This window comes from Rhincodon typus, chromosome 38 (assembly GCF_021869965.1).
Source record: "Rhincodon typus isolate 14 chromosome 38, sRhiTyp1.1, whole genome shotgun sequence".
Lineage (NCBI taxonomy): Eukaryota > Metazoa > Chordata > Chondrichthyes > Orectolobiformes > Rhincodontidae > Rhincodon > Rhincodon typus.
Window position 1 is genome coordinate 5,661,668 of NC_063369.1, and position 25,029 is coordinate 5,686,696.

At 44.1% G+C, this 25,029-nt stretch overlaps 1 protein-coding gene across 1 annotated transcript in view; it reads left to right on the forward strand.

The window, feature by feature from the left end:
* The first annotated feature begins 665 nt into the window (after positions 1 to 665).
* Positions 666 to 25,029, forward strand: part of LOC109916788 (nuclear receptor subfamily 5 group A member 2-like) — a 37,107-nt gene continuing 12,743 nt past the window's right edge. Inside the window, exons 1-4 of the mRNA XM_048617962.1 lie at positions 666 to 754; positions 11,716 to 11,831; positions 18,385 to 18,526; positions 20,773 to 21,428. Coding sequence (XP_048473919.1) covers positions 679 to 754; positions 11,716 to 11,831; positions 18,385 to 18,526; positions 20,773 to 21,428 — 990 coding nt within the window. The 5' untranslated portion in view covers positions 666 to 678. The remainder of the gene's footprint in view (positions 755 to 11,715; positions 11,832 to 18,384; positions 18,527 to 20,772; positions 21,429 to 25,029) is intronic.

The window sequence follows — 25,029 nt, forward strand, 5'->3', positions numbered from 1 at the left end:
GATGTTGCTCACAGCAGTTTCCTGGAGATTAACCTTTAATCCCTGGAGATTCCAGGGGCAATCCCTGAAGGACTGACGGCATTGTGATCGACAACCCAATTTATATTTAGAAAACATCTCTCTCCTGGCAAAACGTACCAAGACTCTTGTTAGAATGGCAGGCTGGCACTTTCGCTGCCAGGGTCATGAGATTAGTTCTTGGGAATCGCCCCCAATTTACACAGTACACCGGCTCCCCCATTTAATGGGGTTTTTCTCCTTTTAATTCTTTCTACTCTCCCCTTTCCCACTTTTCACCCTGCATCTCTGTGGTGTAGTCAGGGAAACAGCCTCCTAAATGATAATTCAGTGACATTGTGGGGTCTAGTTAATAGAGCTTACATTTGTCCTTGGGATGAAGGAAGTGGCATCTCTTTGGTGGCAAATTAATAAAGTGGGTACTGACAGGGTTAATACGTTGGTAGAAGGAGCTGTTCTGTGACACATTGGATGATATGGCACAACCCACAACGACCAGTCAACATGTCAGTCCATTCAGTGTCTGTGCCCCTCCTCCTCTTCCTATGGAGAGAGTTTCGCTGCACTGCCCGTGTAGTCACCGCAGTCAGATTCAAAGCCCATTTATGTTATCGGGGCATTCCTGCGCTTGAGTGGAACTGGGAATTTAGTGTGTCTGCTATGTTACCAAACCTGGACACTGAATCCAACTTTTTGTACGTACAGCAATCGGAATCAAACCAAATGTTGCTACAGAGTGAGTACAGTGAAGCCTACACTTCTTTATCTTTGCTAAGCTGAGTTTTCAGTTTGTAGGTATGCTTTACACCGATCAATCGCAAATCCATTCATTCCTCCTCGCCTTTTCGCTTTCTAAGGGGACAACTTTAAATCAGAGCTGAGCGATCTGTGGGACTTTAGAGGAACACACAGAATGAGTCTGTCACTAGATTCCTGTTAGCACTGACTTATTGTCACTGAATGCTGTAAACTTGAATGTTCTGCCTTGATAGAGCTTTTCTCACTTTTCAGAAGTAAGACTGGTTATTGGAAGCGCTGGGAAGACTCTGCAAGTGTCAGAAGTTACAGGAGCTGCTCAGACAATGGATCGTAGTATTGTCATAGTTCAGAAAGAGACCATTCAGCTCATGCTGTCTGAGCCTTTTAACTTAGTACCAATTTCCTGCCTTTTCCCCATAACCCTGCGCATTGTTTCGATTTAAATTACCATCCAATGCCCCTCTGGAATGCCTGGGTTGAACCTGCCTCCACCACATTTCCAGGCAGTGCATTCCAGCCCCTAACTGCTTGCTGAGTGATTTAATTCTCTCTCTCCCTGCATTCGTTTCTTTTGGAAAACACTTTTTATGAGTTTGTGCCCTCTGGTTCTTGATCCGTTTATGAACGGGAGCAGTTTATCTGCGTCCAGATCCCTGGATCGATCTGCAGTGACAGTATCTGTCATTCTGAAATACAATCCTTTTGTAGCACGACAACTCAACATTCTGGGCAGCTCTGCTGTTGTCTCTAAATATATTTGCACTTTTCAGGAGGAGCCTGTCGCATTTTGTTTCTTTAGTTTGCTTCAGTCAAGAGCACAAAGAGAGACAAACCTCCACCCAAACTCCCTTCTCCCTCTCCCCAAGAAATATATGCTTTATACCCATTTCTGAGCCCTGTAACGTCAAAGTCAACAGGGAATTGTCCAAGTAACCTGACATGTAGAACCTTGCTTGTAGACGCTGGACATTGAGTCACCTGCGTATTGAATTGCGTGTTGTTTTCTCTGTTTAGCCCTCTGTTCCCACAAATGTGGAAGTTGAAAGACTTCATAACATCAAGGAGATGGTAATACCAGACATAATTACACAGTTGACAGTATGTTTTGGATAAGAGTCAATTAAATGCCAATTAGTAGTTGATTAATATTGATGCCACATGCATCTGCCCACTGTCTCGACAACCACATGGGTCACATGCTGGGCACCCAACCAATCCTTTGGCCCATTTGGTTCCCCCATCTGCACCCTGGATGGCCTCAGCTCTCAGATGCTGGACTGAGTACAGATTCACATTGGCAGGAAGAATAGAGAAGCTGAATATTATTTAAATGTAGAAAGCAACAGCAAGGGTTCAAGAAAGATTTACAAGGATGTTACCAGGGTTGGAGGGTTTGAGCAATAGGGAGAGGCTGAATAGGCTAGGGCTATTTTCCATGGAGCATCAGCGGCTGAGGGGTGACCTTATAGAGGTTTATAAAATCATGAAGGGGCATGTATAGGGTGAATATTCCCCAGCGTAGGAGAGTCTGAAACTGGAGAGCATATGTTTATAAGGTGAAAGGAGGAAGATTTAAAAGGGACGTAAGGGGTAACCTTTTCACACAGAGGGTGGTGCGTGTATGGAATGAGCTGCCAGAGGAAGTGGTCGAGGCTGGAACAATTACAACATTTAAAATGCATCTGGATGGGTACATGAAAAGGAAGGGGTTAGAGGGACATGGACCAAATGCTGGCAAATGGGACTAGATGAATTTAGGATATCTGGTTGGCACGGATAAGTCGGAGCGAAGGGTCTGTTTCCGTGCTGTACATCTCTATGACTCTATAACTCGATAAGAGATTTGGGGGTCCTCATGCATGAATGACAAAAAACTAACATCCCAGTTCTACAAGTGATAGGGAAGGCAAATGGAATGTGGCTTTTATTTCAAAGGCAATGGAATGTAGAAGAAACAGTTTTAGGTCACTTATCCAAGGAGAGATAAACTGGCCTTGGAGGCAGTCTAAAGAAAGTTCACTCAGTTGATCCTGAAGGGACTGTTTCATGATGAGAAGTTGAATAGCTAGGGTCTGTACTTATGGGAGCTTAAAAGAATGAGAGGTGACGTTATTGAAGCATTCATGATTCTTAAGGGCAAAAATAGAATGTGCCAGAGAAACTCAGTAGGTCTGACAGCATCTGTAGAGAGAAAAACAGAGTTAACATTTCAAGTCCAAAGACCCTCTGTTCTTTGTGGTTCTGATGAGGGGCCACTGGACTCAAAACTTTAACTCTTGTTCTTCTCTCCACAAATGCTGCCAGATCTGCTGAGTTTCTCCAGCAATTTCTGTTTTTGTTTCAGATTTCCCACATCTATGGTTCTTTGTTTTGTTTAACATTCTGAGGGGGATCGGCAGGGTGGATGCGGGAAAGTTGTTTCCCCTTGCAGGAGAGTCTAGAGCCAGAGAGCATCATCTTGGAATAAGGGTCGCACATTCAAGAGAGAGATGAGGAGGAATTTCCTCTCAGAGGGTAGTGAAAGTGTGGAATTCTTTATTGCAGAGATCTCGGTCAGAGTCAAGGCTGGGATTTTCAGTCAGGAAGTAAACCAGGGGAAAAGACAGGAAACTGAAGTTGAGGATTATCAGATCAGCCATGATCTGATTGAATGGAAGCAGGCCCAATGGGCTGAATGGCCTACTTCTGTTCCTATGTCTAATGGTCCATCTGATGCATGCACCTGGAAGTTGATCTCCTCTGTCCTAATGAAACAAGAAAGTGTGTAACCATGACACTGCACAGCTCTGATTCATAATAACCCCCTTCATTTCACAAGCAGAACCTACACCAGTAATTTTTAATTTGGATGAAAGAACCTGAGGCCTCTCAGATAATGAGACATATTATTGGATATTTCCTCTTGCGAATGTTCCAGCTCACGTGTGCAGCTGTGAGCAAGTGTGAGGTAGAGCTGTCTTATAAGCACCGAAATGAAACTAAATGAAAGTGGGCAATGCTTCCTTAGCGCAGACTGATGGCATGAAGCAGATGATAATGAGGAGCACAGGGTTAAGAGGAGGCCATTCTGCCCTTCAGATGTGTTTTATCATTGAATCAGATCATGGCTGATCTGCATCTTAATTTCATTTTTTTTCTCATTCATTCATGAGGTTAGTACATCGCATTTTGGGCAAGAATTTATTGCCTATCCCTAGCTGCCTTTCCGCTGTAACTGTTAATACCCTTGTCTGACAAACATCTATCAGCCTCAGTCTTGATATCTTCAGTTGCCTCTCAGTCTCACAAGCTTTCTGGGGGACAGATTATTAGGTCCTTACTGCATTCTGTGTGAAACATTGGCTCTGGGCATCACCCCAGTATGGCCTGGCATGGATTTGCAGGTTCTGCCCCCACTTTGTTCTGGACTCCTCCTACCAGAGGGGGCAGTCCCTCTCTCTCTCTCTATCCACTACCTACTGTCCTTTGTTCCATCAAGCCAATGGGATGAAAGCTGAAGGAGTCAAAAGGGTTTACCGATGATGATGCTGGGGGAGCCCTGATTGAAGAAGCAATTGATTCTTTCCAGCCTGTTTATTTTCAATTCACTTGTGGGACGTGGGCATCGCTGGCTGGCCAATATTTACTGCCCATCCCTCGTTGCCGTTGAGAAGGTGGTAGCGAGTTGCCTTCTTGACGCTGAAGTCTACATGCTGTGGGTTGACCCACAATGCCCACAGAGGGGGAATTCCAGGACCTTGACCCAATGACAGTGAAGAAATGGTGATATATTTCCAATTCACAGTGACGAGTGGTTTGAAGGGGACTTTGCAGGGGTTGGTGTTCCCATGTATCTGCTGCCCTTGTCCTTCTGGATGGTAGGGGTCATGGGTTTGGAAGATGCTGTCTGAGGATCTTTGGTGAATTTCTACAGTGCATCTTGTAGATTGTACGCACGGCTGCTACTGAGCGTCGGTGGTGGAGGGAGTGGATGCTTGTGGATGTGGTGCCAATCAAGGGGTTGCTTTGTCCTGGATGGAGTCAAGCTTCTTGAGTATTGTTGGGGCTGCACTCATCCAGGCAAGTGGGGAGTATTCCATTACGCTCCTGACTTGCGCCTTCTAGATAGTGGACAAACTTTAGGGAGTCAGGAGATGAGTTACTTGCTGCAGGATTCCCAGCCTCTGACCTGCTCTTGCAGTCAATGCATTTATATGGCAAATTCAGTTCAGTTTCTGATCAATGGTAACCTCCAGAATGTTGATAGTGGAGGATTTCATGATGGTAACACCATTGAACATGAAGGGGTGACGGTTAGATTCTCTCTTGTTGGATACGATCATTGCCTGGCATTTGTGTGGCACAAATGGTACTTGTCACTTGTCACTTGTCAGCCCAGACTTGGATATTGTCCAGGCTTGCTGCATTTGGAAAGGGGTTGCTTCAGTAACTGAAGAGTCACGAGTGATGTTGGACATTGTGCAATCATCGGGGAACATCCTCACGATGAAGGGAGGTCAATAGCAAATGTTGCTTATATACAGTGAGGGCCACTGGAGGAACTTATGTTTTAAAAAATCACCACCGTAAAGGAATTGACCTGATCAGCCATTCTTTTGTCTTCACCCTGTTTGTGAGATCTTGCTGTGTACCAATGGGATGCCTAAACAGCAACAGAGAATGTTGTTTTTATTTGATGGCAACATGTTTTGGGACATCTCCTGATGATGCAGCAAGATGTTACGCAATTGAAAATTCTTTGTATTCCTTTAATCACTGCAACAGAGAACAGAATAAGCGATCATAAGACTGTAATGTTGATTATTTCAAAGGGATTATTATTCTTGAATCGTAAACCTACGGTAATGAAAGCTTTCATGTATCTGAAACAGCTTCTCTGTATCAAGTGTGAAGAACATCTAAGAGGTAAAACTTTTTAATGCTACTTCTTCAAATGATAAAAGGCTTCTGAAACTCAATGAGATAAGTAATTGCTTAATTCAAAGAAACACAAAAATGTTAAATTAAAGGGTATGGAAAGACAGTTTTTCTTGTAAAATATCATCCTCTGAATTCTAAATATCCGAACATTATAATTATCATCTTTATAAATATAAATAAGTATAAACAATGGTAATAAAATCTTCGCTTGCTGCCCAGCCCCTTTCTCTCTGAAACAATATAAAAATCATTTTTAGTTTTGTTGAACCTTTACCTGATAGAAGTTATAAAGCATCAAGGCTGAGACAGACAGATTTTTTATTCATTAAAGGGAATCAATGGTTATGGGGAAAAGGCAGGAAAGTGGAATTAAGGAAATATCAGATCTTATTGAATGGTGGAGCAGACTTAAAGGGCTGAATGGCCTACTGCTGCTATATACTGGAGTATAGGAGGTTGAGAGGCGATCTTATAGAAGTTTATAAAATAATGAACGGTATAGACAGAGTTAATGGTAGTTGTCCTTTCAAAACAAGGGGACGTATTTTTAAGATGAGTGGATAAAAATTTTAAAAAGACACAAGGGGCAATTTTTTTACACAGAAGGAGGTTCGTGTGTGGAATGAACTTCCTGAGGAAGTCGTGGATGTGGGTACAATTATGAAATGTTTAAACAACATTTGGATAAGCACATGATCAGGAAATGTTGGGAGGGATATGGGCCAGGAGCAGGCAGGTGAGACTAGTTTAGTTTGGGATTATGCTCATCATGGGTTGGTTGGACCGAAAGGTCTGTTTCCATGCTGTATGACTCTATTACTCTATATGATCTTGTGGTGTATCTTAAGGGTTTCCATCAAATCATTTCACAACAAAACACTGTGAAGTGTGTTGTAATGTGGGAATGATAGTGGAGATATTCTGCACTGACAGCAATTGAAGTTCAGCAAACTTTAGAAAGGATGAGATAACAAGGTGTAGAGCTGGATGGACACAGCAGGCCAAGCAGCATCAGAGGAGCAGGAAAGCTGACGTTTCGGGTCTGGACCCTTCTTCAGAAAAAGAAAATTCAAGATAAGATAGAAGCAGGGAGGTTATTTCCACTGGTGAGTGAAATTAGAACTAGGGGGCATAGCCTCAAAATAAGGGGGAGCAGGTTTAGGACTGAGTTGAGGAGGAACTTCTTCACCCAAAGGGTTGTGAATCTGTGGAATTCCCTCCCAATGAAGCAGTTGAGGCTACCTCATTGAATGTTTTCAAGGCGAAGATAGATTTTTGAACAGTAAAGGAATTAAGCGTTATGGTGAGCAGGCGGCTAAGTGGAGCTGACACGAAAAGATCATCCATGATCTCATTGAATGGCAGAGCAGGCACAATGGGCCAGATGAATCATAGAATCCCTACAGAATGAGAGCAGGACCTTTGGCCCATCATGTCCACAGTGAGCTTCCAAAGAGCATCCAACCCAGATCCACACCCACCCCCCCCCCCCCCCCCACCCTATTCCCATAACCCCACATTTCCCATGGTTAATCCACCTCACCTACATATCTTTGGGCTGTGGGAGAAAACCCACACAGACACGGGGAGAATGTGCAAACTCCACACAGACAGTCACCTGAGGGTGGAATCAAACCCAGGTCCCTACCGTTGTGAAGCAGCAGTGCTAACCACTGAGTCACCATGCAGCCCTACTCTTGCTCTGATTTCTTATGCTCTTATATAAATGCAGAATGACAGAGACACAATCCAGGCTGACATTTTACTGCATTGCTGAGGCACTGAGGCACTGTCAGAGATACCATCTTTTGGATGTACTGGTAAATCAAAGTCCCATCTCCCATCTCATGTGCACACAATAGATCCCTCTGCACATTTCAAAGAAAGGAACATCCCAGTGCCCTGAGTAATATTTAGTCACTAAACCAGATTAAAATCAGAAAATGCTGGAGGAACTCAGCCGGTCCTACCATACAGCAGATTCATTACTCTATTAAAATATCAGAGCTCTGAAAAACGAATGGGGTTAGTTTTAATGTTACTAACAGTAATGTTACACTGGTTTTGCCTAAATGTTTTCACTTACATATATTCCATCGTTGTTGGAATCTCTGATAAAAGTTGCACAAAACACAGATAACAAAAATAACTTTGAAATTGAAACTAGCAAGCATCCAAAGAGAACAACAACATTAGTTTGAACTCATTGATCCAAACAGTGAACAGCATTATAGAAAATGGCTCAGTGGTTAGCACTGCTGCCTCACAGTGCCAGGGAGCCCGGGTTTGATTCCACCCTCAGGCGACTGTCTGCATGGAGTTTGCACATTAAGACCATAAGACATAGGAGCAGAAATTCGGCCATTCAGTCCATTGAGTCTGCTCCACCATTCAGTCATGGCTGATACGTTTCTCAACCCCATTTTCCCACTTTCTCCCCATTACCCTTGATCCCCCTGATAATCATTCTCCCCGTGTCTGTGTAGGTTTCCTCCGGGTGCTCCGGTTTCCTCCCACAGTCCAAAAGATGTGCAGGTTAGGGTGGGTTGGCCATGGGAAATGCAGGAGTTACTGGGATAGGGTAGGAGGCAATTCTGAATGGGATGCTCTTCAGAGGGTCAGTGTGGACTCGATGGACTAAATGGCCTGCTTCCACACTGTGGGGATTTTATAAGCAGAGACTTGTCTAAGTTACAGAAGCAATGAAAAGAAACGAGCATGTGAAGTTCTTTAAGTAGTGTCTAAAGAGATTGATTGATAGGAGAGGATTGGGAGAGTGTAAAAGGCCGAATGACTAGATTAGGGATGGATGACATATGCTGGCCTCACCCGCAATGCTCACATCTCATGGAAGAATTCTTCAAAAAGATGAATTCATTCACTGGGGTGCTGCCTTGCAGACTGGTATTCCACACTAGGGTTTCGCACACAGATGTCTTAATCTGATGCAGTACAGCAGAACTGTTGGAAACGATCTTTCAGCTTCAGGTTGACAAGTCCCAATCCATTGTCTCTGGAGCTCTGCTAATTCACCACTTTACTCCTCCCTCCTCCAGTGCTGATCTTTCAACTCACCTGATAACATTGGCACTGAATGAGGCCACTTGGCCCAGTGTTCATATTCTGCCTCTTGGAAAAATCCATCCGGTTCTCTCAGCTTCCACACCTCTGCCTTTAGGATTTGTTTTTGAAAATCTCTCATGTCTTAATATCATCTTTGCTACAACTTTATAATCTGACTTTCTGCAGTTGTTGTTGTGATGTAGTGGTAATGTCCCGATCTCTGACTCAGGAGTTCTGAGTCCAGAAGTGTGTAATAACATCTCTGAACAGGTTGAGTAGAAAATATTTATAATCTCTCTCTCTTGTGCAATTAACCTTCACACTACACTTTTTCTCTACTTCTTGTCCTGTATGTATATAGCTCTGTGGTTCTGACCAGCTTCAAATCTTGTTGAAATTACAGACGTTAACTTGCTGACATTCACATGAAATTGCTGCAGCTTCTATTCCAATCTCTGTAAAATAAAGAGTTTCAACTGTCTGTAAAATATTGGACAAAGGAAGTTCCTATAAATCTACTTATTTCCGACATTAAGCATTCCAGATTCAACCCATTGATTCTTGTTTACCTTGAGAAAGTGATACAGTATGAAAAGCCGAGCAATCTGTTGAGCAGAAATCCCAATCGTATGTGTATGCTCTGCTCTGACCAACTGCAGGAAGACTCTCACTTCGACGCTAAGCTGTGGTCACTGACTTTGCTTTAAAATGAGTGGGTGAATAAGGGTGAATAAGATTATCTTTCTCCAGCAGTTGCTCTCATTATGTCTCTGTGTGCCATAAACAGGTTCAAAACTACTGGTAAACCATGGAGACAGAAAGGACTGCAAAAGCTGGAGTCAGTAAATGTGAAGCTGGGAAAGCACAGCAGGTCAGACAGCATCCAAGGAACAGGAAAGTCAATGTTTCGGGCCAAAACCATAAACGTTGATCTTCCTGCTCCTCAGATGCTATCTGACTGGCTGTGCTTTTCCAGCTCCACATTTACTGACACTACTGGCAAACCATGCTCAGCTACCCAATTCCATGCTTGTAACAAGAAATAAAAGGCCAGAATGGCTACCCAGGTCTAAAGACGTTTTTTTTTCGAATACTTGTACGGAGGAACATGTGCCATCTAAGGGGATGATCTTTGACCTTTCTGCATCTGGCCAATTACCTTAAATTTGTCCCCCAGTACCCTCTCCTGCAAATAAAGTCATAAGGCTCATTTCAGAAGTGAAGAGAACATAGTGCCGCACTGCCCAACACAATACATTGTATGAGATGAGGTGTGTGTGTGTGTGTGTGCGCGCGTGTGTGCGTGTGTCTGTGTGTCTGTGTGTGCATCTGTGTGTATGTGTGTGTGTGTGCGTGCGTGCATGCGTCTGTAGGTGTCTGGGTTTGTGAGTGTGAGTTTACGTGTTCATGGATGCAGGTGTGTGCATGGGTGATCTTGTGTCTTTGTATGTGTGTGCACTTTTAAGTATTTAATGACATTTACATACATCTGTTTGTGTGTGTCTGTTTGTGTGTGTTGGTGTGTATGTGTGTGTGTGTGTTGATGTATATATTTTATGGTGAGGGGTCTGGGCCCGAAGCGTCAGCCTCTCTGCTCCTATGGTGCTGCTTGGCCTGCTGTGTTCATCCAGCCCTGCACCTTGTTGTCTCTATATATTTTATGTGTGTGTTGGTGTGTGTGTGTGTGTGTGTGTGTTTGAGCCCATTTGTGTGTGGATTCATGCGCTTGTCTGTGCATGTGTAAGTATGCTTATGTCTGTGTGATTATGCATTTGTGTGCTTGCATGTGTGAGTGTACATGAAGGCTGGAATTTGAACATCAAAGGTCATTCAGGAAATGGGAGGTCCATAGACAGATTGGGAACCAAAATTGAAGGTTAGTTGGTAGTTGCAACCATGCATGTCCATTCTCCGAGCATGCATGTGTGAGACGGTTTACGTGTGAGCCAGTGAGAGTAGGATCACTGGTACATTTTTCAAAAGAAGGTGAAAGTCTCAATCTCTGAAGGCTTTGAGGGTTAACCACAACATAGGGAAGACTATAGGCCTTTCCTTGTGGCCATTAATGAGCCACATGAGTTTTTTTAAACAAGAAGATAACACCTTTCCTAATCATTCCTATCTGGGGGTGGTCCCTTAGATGGTCCTTGATTTATTGAATTCAGTTTTGTGATGGGTCATTGAACTCATCAACCTTGAGTTATTGGTGCTAATTATAATGGTTTTATATTCACTAAACTGCTATTTCCAGTGAGCTTGCAACAATCAGTCAACTTTTATTGTCATTTAATCATGAACTGAGCTTATCATAGAATCCCTACGGTATGGAAGCAGGCCATTCAGCCCATTGAGTCTACACTGAACCTCTGAAGAACATCTGACCCAGACCCACCCCTTACCCCTGTATTTACTATGGCTAACCCACCCAGCCTGCACATCCCTGGACATTATAGGCAATTTAGCATGGCCAAACCACCTAACCTGCACATCTTTGGACTGTGGGAGGAATCCAGAGCAACATGAGAATCCCATGCAGACACAGGGAGCGCAAGCTCTGCACAGACAGTGGAATTGTGGAGTTGAACTCAGGTCCCTGGCATTGCGAGGCAGCAGTGCTAACCACTGACAACCATGCTGCCCACTGCATGAGCAGAGTTGGCATCTCATTACCAAGTATCATTCAGGAAAAGAGAGACCCAGGCACAAATTGGGAACCGAAACTGGAGGCTGGTTAGCGATTGCAAATATGAAATGTACAGGTGATGTCCCCCGCAATACAGGTTATTCATTTCTCCACACCCTAATTTTTGTTGACAAAACTGTCCAATGTTGCTGTGTTTTCATCAGTTATTTTAATAACCAACAATACACTATTGGTATGAGATAGAAATATGATCTGGGTAAAACCCTGGGTGAAATAGGACATCAATAACCTCCTGTTTCCTTGTCTCCCAGATTCCAAAGTTAAGATGGAGTTCCCATTTGAAGCTGCCTATGAGGAACTGTGTCCAATTTGTGGAGATAAAGTTTCGGGATATCACTATGGTCTTCTGACTTGCGAAAGTTGTAAGGTATGAAATGTCTGAAGCCATTGCTGGAGGTTTGCATTGAAATGGAAATGCATGCAGGGTGTCTACAGGGATAAGAATGTTCCAGGTTTAATCTCACATTGTACCTGGTAACTTCTCCACAGTCTAAGGAGCATAGCAACAGCCAAAGCTCCCACTCTCAGTCAACCTAGGGATTGGCTGGTATACTCTCATATCAAACAGTTTGGACTCCCCCCTTGATAAGTGGACACTCTGAGATAAGAGAACAATGCCCCACTACCCCCCCGCCCCAACCACCACAATACAGGCCACCATATCTCACAATGACTCACAAGAAGTGGAGAGACATTTTCTTGGGATCAACACAAAGATTGATGCTTAGAAGGTGGGAAAACGCCAAGCTTTGAGAATTAGTGAACGGGACATCCCTCATGAAACAGTTAACAGAAACAGAGCTGTGTAAAACAAAGGTCACTCACATTCAGTTATTTTTAGCGAATCCTCAGCGCCTTGAATATCGAAGGCACATGTCACCTCTCATTTCTGTACTGGAACTCGATGTTCTTGTGGCTGGGTACAAAACACCATGTTTTATGATTAACTACATATCTTGTAATGTTACATTTTGCACGACAATTGACACATGACAAACATTCTCTGTTACTCTCGAACGTATTAAAACTGTCAAGCAAACCTGTTTTATGGCTATATAATAAATATCAGACACTTAGGTTCAAAGTTATAAAAGTAATTTTACATTTGGTATCAGGAAACGTTTCTTCACGATATATTTTCTGGACTAAGCAATTCTGGCTGCAATTAGATAGGACTTTGGTGACACTGCACCTGGAAAGCTGTGGATGGTTTTGGATTCCTTATCTGATAAACGTCTACGTGATTTGAGAGAGTACAGAAAAAGTTCATTGAATTCATTCTTGGGATGAGAGGGCTTCTTTATGATGAGAGATGGATTAATATGGACTGTGGCTGTCTGGAGTTCAGAGGATTGAGAGACGACATCAGTGAAATTTTGAGGGAACCTGTCTGGGTAAAGGCTGGAAAGTCTAGAACCAGGGGGTCACAGTCTCAGAAGAAAGGGTCAGCCATTAAAGACTGGGCAGCACAGTGGCTCAGTGATTAGCACTGCTGCTTTACAGCTTCAGGGACCTGGGTTCACTTCCAGCCTTGGATAACTGTCAGTGTGGGGTTTGCACAATTCTCCCTGTGTCTATGTGAGATTTCTGCTGGGTTTTTCAGTTGCCTGCCACAGTCCAAAGATGTGCAGGTTAGGTGGATTGGCCATTATAAATTGCCCCATAGTGTCCAGGGATGTGCAGTATCATAGGGAGGTGGGTCTGGGTGGGATGACCTTCAGAGGGTCAGAGTGGGCTCGATGGGCTGAATGGCCTGCTCCCACACTGTAGAGACTCTATGAGATGTGGAGAGGTTCCTTCACTCATAGAGCTGTGAATCTGTGGAATTTTCTTCTTTTCAGATGCTTATTCGTGAAGGGTGAGATTGATTATTTTTGCCTCTTGACGAAATCACAAGATATGGAAGTCCAATGGGAAAGTAGGTCAGAGATGAAGGATCAGCCATGTTCATATCAGATAACAAGAGCAGGCCAGAAGCTGGGAATACTGCAGCGAGTAACTCACCCCCGACTCCTCAAAGCCCATCCACCATCTACAAGGCACAAGTCAGAAGTGTGATGGAATAGTCCCCATTTGCCTGGACGGGTGCAGCCCCAACAACACTCAAGAAGCTTGGCACCATCCAGGACAAAGCAGCCGCTTGTTTGGCACCACATCCACAAACATCCACTCCCTCCACCACCGACACTCAGTAACAGCAGTGTGTACTATCTACAAGATACACTGCAGAAATTCACAAAGATCCTCAGACAGCACCTTCCAAACCCACAACCACTTCCATCTAGAAGGACAAGGGGCAGCAGATATATGGGAACACCACCACCTCCAAGTTCCCCTCCAAGTCACTCACCATCCTGACTTGGAAATATATCGCCGTTCCTTCAGTGTCCCTGGGTCAACATCCTGGAGTTCCCTCACTAAGGGCATTGTGGGTCAACCCACAGCAGGAGGAATGCAGTGATTCAAGAAGGCAGCTCATCCCCACCTTCTAAGGGCAACTAGGGATGGGCAAGAAATGCTGACCCAGCCTGTGACGCCCACATCCCACAAGAAATGAATAGAGAAAAAAACAAGGTAGACCTGAGGGGTTGTACTGCCTACATCTGCTCCCATTTCATAAGACCATAAGACATAAGAAATAGGAACAGGATTAGGCTTTTCAGCTCCTCGAGCCTGCTCTGCCATTCAATAGTATCACAGCTGATCCAACGTTCACTTTTCTGTGTTTTCCCTGTAACCCTTGACTCTCTGACTGATAGAGAATCTCTCTATCTCGGCCTTAAGTGTACTTTGCCCCCACACGTCTCTGTGGCAAGGAGTTTCAAAGACTCACAATCCTCTGAGAGAAGAAATTCCTCCTCATGTTCAGTCTTAAATTGGCACTGCTTTTTTATGTCCTACAATCAAGTTAGGGAGGTGGGCTGACCTTAGTTAACTAGAGCATAGGGCTGAATGGTACCAACAGTGTGGGTTCAACCAATGTATCATGGATTGTAGTCCAGGAGGGATGACACCCCTCATGCTTAATGTGGATGGATACCCCTCAAACTGCCTGGCAACTTGTCGTTCAAACAGAGAGAGAGAGAGAGAGATGCCCATGGTCGCCCTTATGGGCCACAGCTAATTGCTTACCCCTGATTATCATGTTGAATAAATTTCCTTTAGTGTGAAGGAGTGAATGATTGAACAAAAGATGGGAGATCATGTAGATCCTTCCAGATGGATGCTACAATAGGTGGTCTACCTCATCCATAATGATCTTGTGATTGTGATGCGCAATTGCTTGTATAAAAAAGCACCATCTAATCATAAAAACATCATCATAAACAGTGGTAAATATTAATGAGTACCAATGGAGGTGCCAGAAGCAAAAGAACTTGCATTTCTGTAGCCCCTTCTGAACATCCCAAAGCACCTGAAAGCCATTGAAGAGTACTTTGCTGTCAGAAATGTAAAAACCAATTCACGGCCAGTTAGCTCCCACAGACATCATCTCTTCTAGTGATGTTGGGTGGCACAGTGGCTCAGTGGTTAGCACTGCTGCCTTGCAGTACCATGGACACAGGTTCGATTCCACCCTCAGGCAACTGTCTGTGTGGAATTCACACATTCTCCCTGTGTCTGCGTGGGTTTCCTCCGGGTGCTCCAGTTTCCTCCCACAGTCCAAAGATGTGCAGGTTAGGGTGGATTGGCCATGCTAAATTTCCCAAAGTGTCCATGGATGTGCAGGATAGGTGGGTGGGATCCCTTCAGAGGGTCAGTATGGACTCGATGGGCTGAATGGCCTTCTTCCAAGCTGTAGGGATTCTATGATGTTGGTTGAGGGCCAAATATGAACTAGAAGATCTGCTCCTCATCGAAAGAGGGTTATAGCATCTTTCCCAAAAGGGTCCTTGGTTTGATGGGCCATCTAAAAGATGGCCCCGGTGGCAGGACAGTACCGCATTGATGTGATAGCCTAGATATTACGCCAGCTGGTCTTCAGTTCTCTTTAGCAATTCTGGGTCTATGGGAAAGACTTCCTTTGCCTATCCAGTAATGATCTGCTTAAGAGGGTTAGAAACTCCTATTCTGCCGTCTAAACAGGAATTTGATAAACGACAAGTCAGCGTAGAGTTAGTGGGGGAAGGATGCAGCAGAGGAGATGGGTTTGAGGTGAAACAAGCTTGTCAAACAATGCTCTTTATAAACAGGATGCTGCTTTCAAGTGGTCTTGACAAAGACAAGTCTTTATCACATGAGCCAATTAACTTAGGAAGGAATTTTTTTTTTGAAAACGTAGTTTGTATTCATCTAAGCAATGGAGTCCAGTGCTGAGAAAAGATCACTTGTTTCCCTTCCTACCGCCTATCTCAGGTCAAGAACAACAATACTGTAAGTACAGCCCTGTCTTTGCTCCATATGACATATGTTCAGCATTAAAAGTTCTGCTTCTGCATCAAGTAGGGTCTCAACAACCATACCTTGCACTTATATATTGCCTTTTTATGTACTGAAGCATCCCAAGTTGCTTAACAGCAAAGGCTCTATCAATGTTTTGAGAATCAACTACGTAAGGAGATAAAAGGATAAACCTTTGATCAAGGAGGTAGTTTTACGGATCTCCAGATGAGTGACAAAGAGAGAGAGAAAAAAAAACAGGTGGTGAGACTGGGGCATGAGATTCAGCGTCTTAGGAATTCCAGATGGTGACTACATGCCCAGCTACTAGGGAGGTGTTAAGGCCAGACTTACAGGAGCATTCAAAACAAACTTTGGACATCGACAGGCCAATTACTTATCAAGAACCAAAGCAGAAGGGGTGGTTTCTGGTTCACTTCCCCGCACGTTGTTAATCATCATCAGTCACTAATTCGAAAAGCACAGCTTGCATTACTCTGTGCAAATCAGCAACTCCGACCACACGCAGCTGGCAGACTTGCCGGGCGAGAAGGAAGATCCTAGAATACGCTCCACTCGTTAAAGATTAACAGTCAGCTCTAGTTAGATGATGCCCTTAATCCATAAAATGATGCGGTGGGCAGGCTACGCGGTGACTCACCGGTGCATATTCATGATTTGTGTGACATGCAACTCCCCATTCAAAGCTTGTTCTGTGATTTTAGTAACGAGAGAAGGTCAGCGAGTTTGTACGTAATCACTTTGAGCATTATGTCACCAAAGGCTTTCACACGCTGAGGTATAAATCCACCAAGAACAAGAGTAATGAGCAAATGCACATTGGCAAACTATTGACATCCTAGAGAGAGAAGTGGGGGTAGGTGCAGAATGAGAAGTTGATTCACTGCCATCTGTTTGGGGTTACCCCCTGGAGAGTAACTCCTGTCCCACCTACTTTCAGAAGGCCTGAAGAGTCAACTGTGTAACGATGGGACTAGAGCCCTGTGCAAGTCAGATTGGCTACGCGCTGAAAGTTTCCCTTCCCACAAGGCATTAGTGAACCAGATTTTAGCCGATATTGGTCAGTTTTACGCAGTGTTTTCATTTTCCTAGAACCAGGCAGCTTTATTGAATTCAGAACTTGCCGAGGTGGGATTTTAACTCACAGTTTTGGTCTCCTGACTTAATGAGGGAAGAGTATTGTTGCATTGCAGCCACTTCAGAGAAGTTCACTTTCACAAATTTCAGCAGATTAGGCCCCTACACTTTGGAGTAGGATGCGTTCTTATGACCACAACAATTAGACCATAAGAGGTAGGAGCAGAGTCAGCCATTCGGCCCATCAAGCCTGCTCGCCATTTGATGAAATCACGGCTGATTTGATACTCCTCAGCTCCACTTTCCTGCCTGTCCCCATAACTCAATTTCCTTACTGATTAATAATCTGTCTCACATCCCTTGAATATACTTACAGCTTAGCCTCAGTAGTCCTTTGCCATGAACAATTCTGTAGGTCCACTCCCCTCTGAGAGAAGAAATCCCTCCTCATTTCAGTCTTAAATGTGCGACTCCTTACTCTGAGATAACGCCCTCTGGTCCTAGGCTCTCCCACAAGGCAAAACAATCTTTCCACACCTACCCTGTCAAGTCCCCTAAGAATCTTTCATAAGAATAAGTACAAGTCCCACCTTCTCCTCATAAGAAAATCTGGGATCGTCCTCGTGAATTCGTCTGATTGCCTCCAATGCTTTCCTTTCCTTAGATGAGGAGACCAGTGCTCTTCATAGAATTCCCGTTACGGATTGACCAGTTTGACACATATTTGTCTGTTAGAGAGCTTGACAGGATAGGTACAAAGGGGCTGTTTCTTCTCGTAGGGGAGTTTGGAACAAAAGATCACACTTTCAGATTAAGAGGCCTTCAATTTACAATGGAGGTGAGGAAGAATTTATGTTCTTAGAGGGTCATGGACCTTGGGACTTCTCTGTCCCAGAGAGCAATAGACGCTGGGCAACTGGACATATCCAACTTTGGGACAGACAAGTTCTTGAACTAGAGATGACTCAAGGGTTGTATAGAAGAGGCACAAAAGTGTAGTCGAGGTTAAGATCAGATCTGCCATCTTGTTGTCAAATGGTGGGGCAGGCTTGGTGGCTCGAAAGGCCTGCTGCTCATATTTCCAACCTTCTTCTGACATCAAGGTTGTTCTTCCAACACATATGTCATCACAGTGTTTTACTGTACTCTGTACCTTCTCCAAAGTCAACATGTCCTAAGTATACTCCAGAGAGTGGGGTTATGCCGAGTGGGCACGAACCTGTGCTCTAGACAAAGCTCAAACAACAACTACATCATAAGTTAAAACAGTAATGTTACTGTAACTGGCCTTAAGGAAATAGTTGAAATCTCTGGCTGACTTCAGGCTGTGGAAATAAGAGGTCAGAGCAGCATTTCCTAGTCTGGTAGCTGCCTGTCCACATTTCAGAGGAAGTGTTGCTGATTAACTAAATTAAGAAGCTGCGTGTATTCTTCTATTTTAGGGGTTTTTTAAACGCACAGTTCAGAATAACAAACGCTACACCTGTGTGGAAAACCAGAGCTGTCAAATTGACAAAACCCAGAGGAAACGGTGCCCTTACTGTCGGTTCCAAAAATGCTTGACTGTTGGAATGAAGCTGGAAGGTAATTACCTCATTCATATCCATTCTCTTTTTTACAACAATACAGCAATGTGCTTTTACATAGAACCTTTGGCCATAGATTAAGGGGGGGCAGCTGAGTTACCAATAATGGAGCAGTGGGAATGAGAGATATTGAAGAGGCCAGAATTGGTACGAAGCAATGATCTCAGAAGGTTTTAGGACCACTGAAGGGAGGTAAAAAACCACCAAGGGATTGTGAAGGGGATAAATATCCTCTCTGTTAAGAGGAAATGCTCAGAACATGGGTAACAGGGCACTTGGCACCTGAAACTGAAATCTGGCCAATGTCCATCAGAAATGGTAAGTGATAATTTATTTTTCCCTCCAATGGTCATCGACCTCTATTTGTTGGGGAATTAATCTGTGGACATGGATTCCACCACTTACCCCATTCTCCCAGAGAAGTTACATCTTGATTTAGGCTATGTACAGGCATAGACACTGAGCTTGGGTAATTTAATCAAAGGTGGCCCCGCACTGTGTCCAATTCTATCCTGACTGAAAGAAAGCCCACACACACTGACATCCAAATAGAGCAACCCCATCAAAGTGAGGAACAGCAGGAGGAGTACTCATTATATCCAACCAGCACCTTTATCTCGTCAATTCATGACTGATCTGCATCTTAATGCCATCCACGCATATATGGGGGCTCTACCCCTTTCTGGCTACTGAGACCGCTGACCCCTTCCTATCACCCTGGCTGAGACCAGAGATTACAGATCGGTTATCTGCATTGCGCTCACCAAGCCATTGAGAAGCATCGAACTTATGTTATCTCAGGGAGGATTTCCATGCAACAGTTACCCACTAAGTGAGTGGACAGGGTCCTAGTTCAAGCCTATAGTCATAATATACAAAAGTGTCAAATGCTTACTTCAGTTCAAAGAACAAAGAACAAAGAAAATTACAGCGCAGGAACAGGCCCTTTGGCCCTCCAAGCCTGCACTGAGCCAGATCATCTATCTAAACCTGTCACCTATTTTCCAAGGATCTGTATCCCTCTCCTCCCTGCCCATTCATGTACCTGTCTAGTTACATCTTAAATGATGCTATCGTGCCCGCCTCTACCACCTCCGCTGGCAACACGTTCCAGGCACCCACCACCCTCTGCGTAAAGAACTTTCCATGCATATCTCCCTTAAACTTTTCCCCTCTCACCTTGAAATCGTGACCCCTAGTAATTGAGTCCCCCACTCTGGGAAAAAGCTTCACTGAATATGGAAACCCTGGTAATGCTGGGACAACTTCATGCATACAACAGCATTACCTGACTGCAAATGGACTGAGGCTTATGTATGTACAGATAAAGGACACATAGAATCCACCCACTGGGGATAGAGCTTGCTCTTGCACACCTCTTTCTCATGTTCTGGCTCTAGCTATGAGGAAGTGCTTTTCAGGGACTCCCTGTATTGCTTGTAGCCTCTCGCTTTCTCCCTCATCCACCCCCATCTGTTGATAATGAATCTCCCGATATCTCGTCTCCCCTTTGGAATTGTGGGCTTAGCCACAAGATGCCATTGTAGTGCAGGTGAGGACTCAAGTGGGTTCAGTGGTAATGTCCCCAGTTGCCTCTCTGTATCCATGGCTGGGTTTATACTCAGCAAACAGCACCTTGTCTAAGATAGCTGGAGGAGCAAACTCAGTCTGAGCTGAACAGAACCATGCGGTCTGGGCTGTAGCAGGAAATCGAGCCTATGGGAGAGTCAGGAAAGATGAAAGTGATTTCCCTTTGCATATATTAATGTGCTAAGAACACAACCCGCTAAATGAATACACATTCGTGCTTATAAACCGAAAGAACTGAGGATGCTGTGAATCAGGAACAAAAACAGAAGTTGCTAGAAAAGCTCAGCAGGTCTGGCGGCATCTGTGATGAAAGAAACAGAGTTAACGTTTCGGGTTCGGTGACGCTTCCTCAGAACTGATGGTGGCTGGGAAAACGTCAGTTTAAATGCAGAAAATAGGGAGGTGGGTGGGGTAGGAAGTAAACAATAGGATAGACTCCCTACCCCACCTCCCTATTTTCTGTTTTCCCAGCTGCCATCAGTTCTGAGGAAGGGTCTTTGGATCCGAAATGTTAACTCTTGTTTCTTTCATCACAGATGCTGCCAGACCTGCTGAGCTTTTCCAGCAACTTCTGTTTTTGTTGTTGTGACACATTCGTGCTTATCTGCTGTCAGACAAGTTGATCTATCATTCAACGTTCTCTTTCGCAAACAGCTGTACGAGCAGATCGCATGAGAGGTGGTCGGAATAAGTTTGGGCCCCTGTACAAACAAGACAGGGCGCTGAAACAGCAAAAGAAGGCCCTCATTCACAGCAATGGAATCAAACTGGACCCTGCCTCCTACATGGTGCAGAGCTTACCAAAGGACCTCAGCTCTCCCGTCGCCAGCGAGAGCCTACATTCTCCATCCAAGTGCCTTTCCTTGAGCTACAACAGCCTATCATCAGCAGCGGGAGATTACGAGAACAGTGCAGCCAGCACTTTGCCAGTCAACGTGCCCTTCGCCCCACACGGCACCATGCCAGGCTACCACCTGTGCAGCCCCTTCCCGAGCTGTCACATCAAGTCAGAACACATGGACCCCAGATACGCGGGCTCACCAGAGCCGATGCTCAGCAGCCTGTACCTAGAGACCTACAGGCCCAATCCATCGGCAGCTGTGCCCCAGCTGATCCAGGAGTTGGTGAAGTGTGAACCAGATGAGGCACAGGTCCAGGCAAAGATCTTAAGCTACCTCCAGCAAGAGCAGACTGCCAGGGGGAAGCACGAGAGGCTCAATACATTTGGAATCATGTGCAAACTGGCTGACCAAACCTTGTTCTCATTGGTGGAATGGGCCAGGAGTAGTATATACTTCAAGGAGCTGAAGGTAATGCAATGCACAAAGAAAAGAATGATATTTTTTACTTTCATTGGCTAAATAGACAGCCTGTTCATCAATTTTGATAACTCACTAAAAATATTCATAACCTAGTGTAATGGACTGGACCAGGCCCCCTCAAAATATTTTAAGAAGGTAGCCTACACCCTAACTTTTTCTTATTTTAAAGGTAAACATCAGGTGCTGTGTTCCAGATACAATTCAATTGGTCAAACTACTCAACATTAAGCAAAACACAATTTATTCAAACACTATAGTTAAAGCACAACAAAAGAAATAAAAACCGAAAGAACTGCGGATGCTGTAAATCAGGAACAAAGACAGAAGTTACTGGAAAAGCTCAGCAGGTCTGGCAGCATCTGAGAAGGAGAAAACAGAGTTAACGTTTCGGGTCCGTGACCCTTCCTCAGAACTGTTCTGAGTGGCCTAAGTTTTCTGAGTCTTCCTCAGTTCTGAGGAAGGGTCACCGGATCCGAAACATTAACTCTGTTTTTTTCCTTTACAGATGCTGCCAGACCTGCTGAGCTTTTCCAGCAACTTCTGTCTTTGTTGTTGTTGTTGAAAAGAAAGAAGAACTTGGAATGACTTAACTCTGTTGGAAAACTTAACAGGATAATAGGTACAGTAACTATTACTAGTTAACCGTTCCAATATAGTAACATCCCTTAAACACAGCCTTGGCTAATGGCAAATTCAGAAAAACAGATTTTGTCTCATATGCAATCCAACAGCTCAGGAAGAGAACCGCCAGATTTTGGCTGTATTCAAGATGAGAGAAAAATATCTTTCATTTCTTCAAGACCCCAAAAGCAACTGCTGAAAACTAAAAACTAAAAATCCCTGGTTCTGTGTGTGGGAGCATGATCACACTCAGTCAGGCTACTTCTGTTGTCCCATCTTTTTTTAAAAAAAGCATCTAAGGCTTCATAAGTTGTTTATTTTCTCATAGACTGCTCGCGCCTGTCCCCCAATCTCTCTCTAAAAGAAACCAGAACAAAACACACCTCTTAAAGCCACAGCGGTATCACACGAGAAGTTACAGAATCTTCTCTCCTGACTACACCATCATTGCAGGATAGTATTGAGGCTTGGGAGGTAATAAGTGCACAATGTATCTTGGAACTCACAGCACCTTATAAATTGCCCTATAAATTACAAGAGTCAAGTTTAAGCTGTTTGATAACGCCATGGTGAAACCTACCAGATGTTTGAAACACAGTTCAAAGAAGGGATTTGGCACTTTCACTGTGATAAAGCATGTGTGACAGTAAAGACCACATGTCAGGGTTACATGTGACAGGGTGTGTGTGTGACAGAGTATGTTTGACAGGATGAGTGTGGAAAAGCACATGGAACAAATTGATCTGAGAAAACTCTGTGATGACCATTCCTTGGAATGGCTGCAATAAAATCCATGGATTGTGTCTCTCCCAAAGATTCTCCCTGCAATTTGGCCCTTCACAGATTCCGTAGTCTCTGGATCTCTAGGAAATGGTGTATCTACACTTGCACTCTGACCTTAAATCTAACTCTAACTCTATCCCTAAACATAACCCTAACCCTAACCCTAACACCAGTGTTACTAAGCTGTTATTGTTCCAAGCCCATTCCTTCTCTAACTAATTGTTTCCTTATTGTAAGACTCACACTCTTAGTAATCCTGTAAAATTGTTATTTATACTCCGACATATATCCTACTGCGTATATAACTCTCTGATACAGTGTTTCTCTTCAGCTCCTCTTTGAGTCTCAATCATGTTTCTCTCTGCTCTGCTTTGCTGCTGTTTTCAGAGTGGGACCATCATTTACTTTATCATCATTAGCACAATCATATCCCATTAACTGCACAAAGCGCCACTGACATCTGTAATAAATCACAGGTAGACTATGTGAGCAGATAGTAGGGGATGGCCTAGTGTTATTATCGTTAGGCTATTAATCCAGGGAGGCAGTTGATGTTCTGGGGACCTGTGTTCAAATCTCACATAGCATTTGGCAGAAATTGAAATTGATAATAATCTGGAATTAAGAGTCTAATGATGTCTGTGAATCTGTTGCTAATAGTCGGTGGTGGGGGGAATACCCATCTGGTTCCTTGATGCCATTTAGGGAAGGAAACTGCCATCCTTAGCTGGTGCGGACTACATGTGACTCCAGACCCACAACAATGTGGTTGACTCTTAACTGCCCCCTGGGCAATAAATCCTGGCCTGGCCAGCAACGCCTTCATCCTGTGAATGAATAACAGAAAAGATCTAGGAGATGGACTAGTTACTGCAACAATCCACACACCTTCCCTTCCAACAAAAATAAGAGCTAGTTTGGGTGTCAAAAATTCCATTGTCTTTATCGTATCATTTCTGCTCATTCAAGTGACTGAGCTCCTTGCAATTGCTGGGAGAGAATTAACAGAAAAGACTGAACTAATGTTCATTAAAGCACATTTTCTGTCCTCAGAATGTCTCAAAGCACTTCAAAACCAATACCTGAATTTTGGAATTTGAGACGCCACTGTTCGAGCCATCAAATGAGGCAGCCACTTCATGCACAGCAAGATCCCAGTATAGCAGCAATTAAGATTACCCAGTTAACTTAATCGCAGTTTGTTGATTGAGGGATATCGTGGTCTGGCCCACCATTTTTATAGGTTTCTATAAGTGGCTCAACTCTCTAGAAGTGGGGTGCACACTGTCAGGGTGAAAGCTGCCTGTTAAAATGTTTCAGATTTCAACACCAAGATGTTGCGGCCTGACTACAGTCTGAGCAATTAGCAAATGCAACCGTCTTCAGTTCGTCATGTCATTTCACAATACAAAGGTGAAATGTACAATAGCTGACAAGTAGTGTTTCTCAAGCAGGAACGTGGCCATCATTGCCTCTGCTTTCTCCAACCTGATTTAGCATTGTTAGGTTATGGCGGTCTCACAACCTCCCAACTTATGGTGCAGCAGGCAGCTCCAGATACTGCTGGACTTGCAACTTTACCAAACGATCGTCTATGTTTTAGAAATTCCTCTCCAGCCTCACCCGTCCCTATCCCTGTAACCTCTCACACAACTCTCCAGCATCCCTGCACTCCTTCAAAGCCAAGGGGTATGGACCAAGGCATGCAGGCGTATGGAGTTAGGCCACAGATCAGGCATTATCTCATTGAATGGTGCAACAGGCTTGAGGGGCTGAATGGACTACTCCTCAACATACATTCCTATATTCAATTCTCCCCTCTCCCATGTCTCTAGGTTTCTTTTCTTCACCATTGGAGGGTGGGCCTGGCAATGCATAGGCCCCTAAACTTTCCTGAAATCATTTTACTTCTCTTTCGATCCTTCAAAGTATTGTTTGAATCCACCTCCTCAACCGAGCTTTTGGTCAATTCTCCTCATATTTCCTTGTTTGGCTTGATGTCAAATGTTGTTGAGTGAAGTCCCTTGAGTTACTTGGTAATCTGGGATGTGCTATGTAATTGTTGCTGCGAGTCAGATATTGTCAACACCAATATCCTCAACAAAACAAAGTCAGAAGCCAGTGGCCTGTGCAATGTTGCTTTGTTTGGAATCGATGGTGCAGCAGCTGTGAGTTGGGAGTGAAC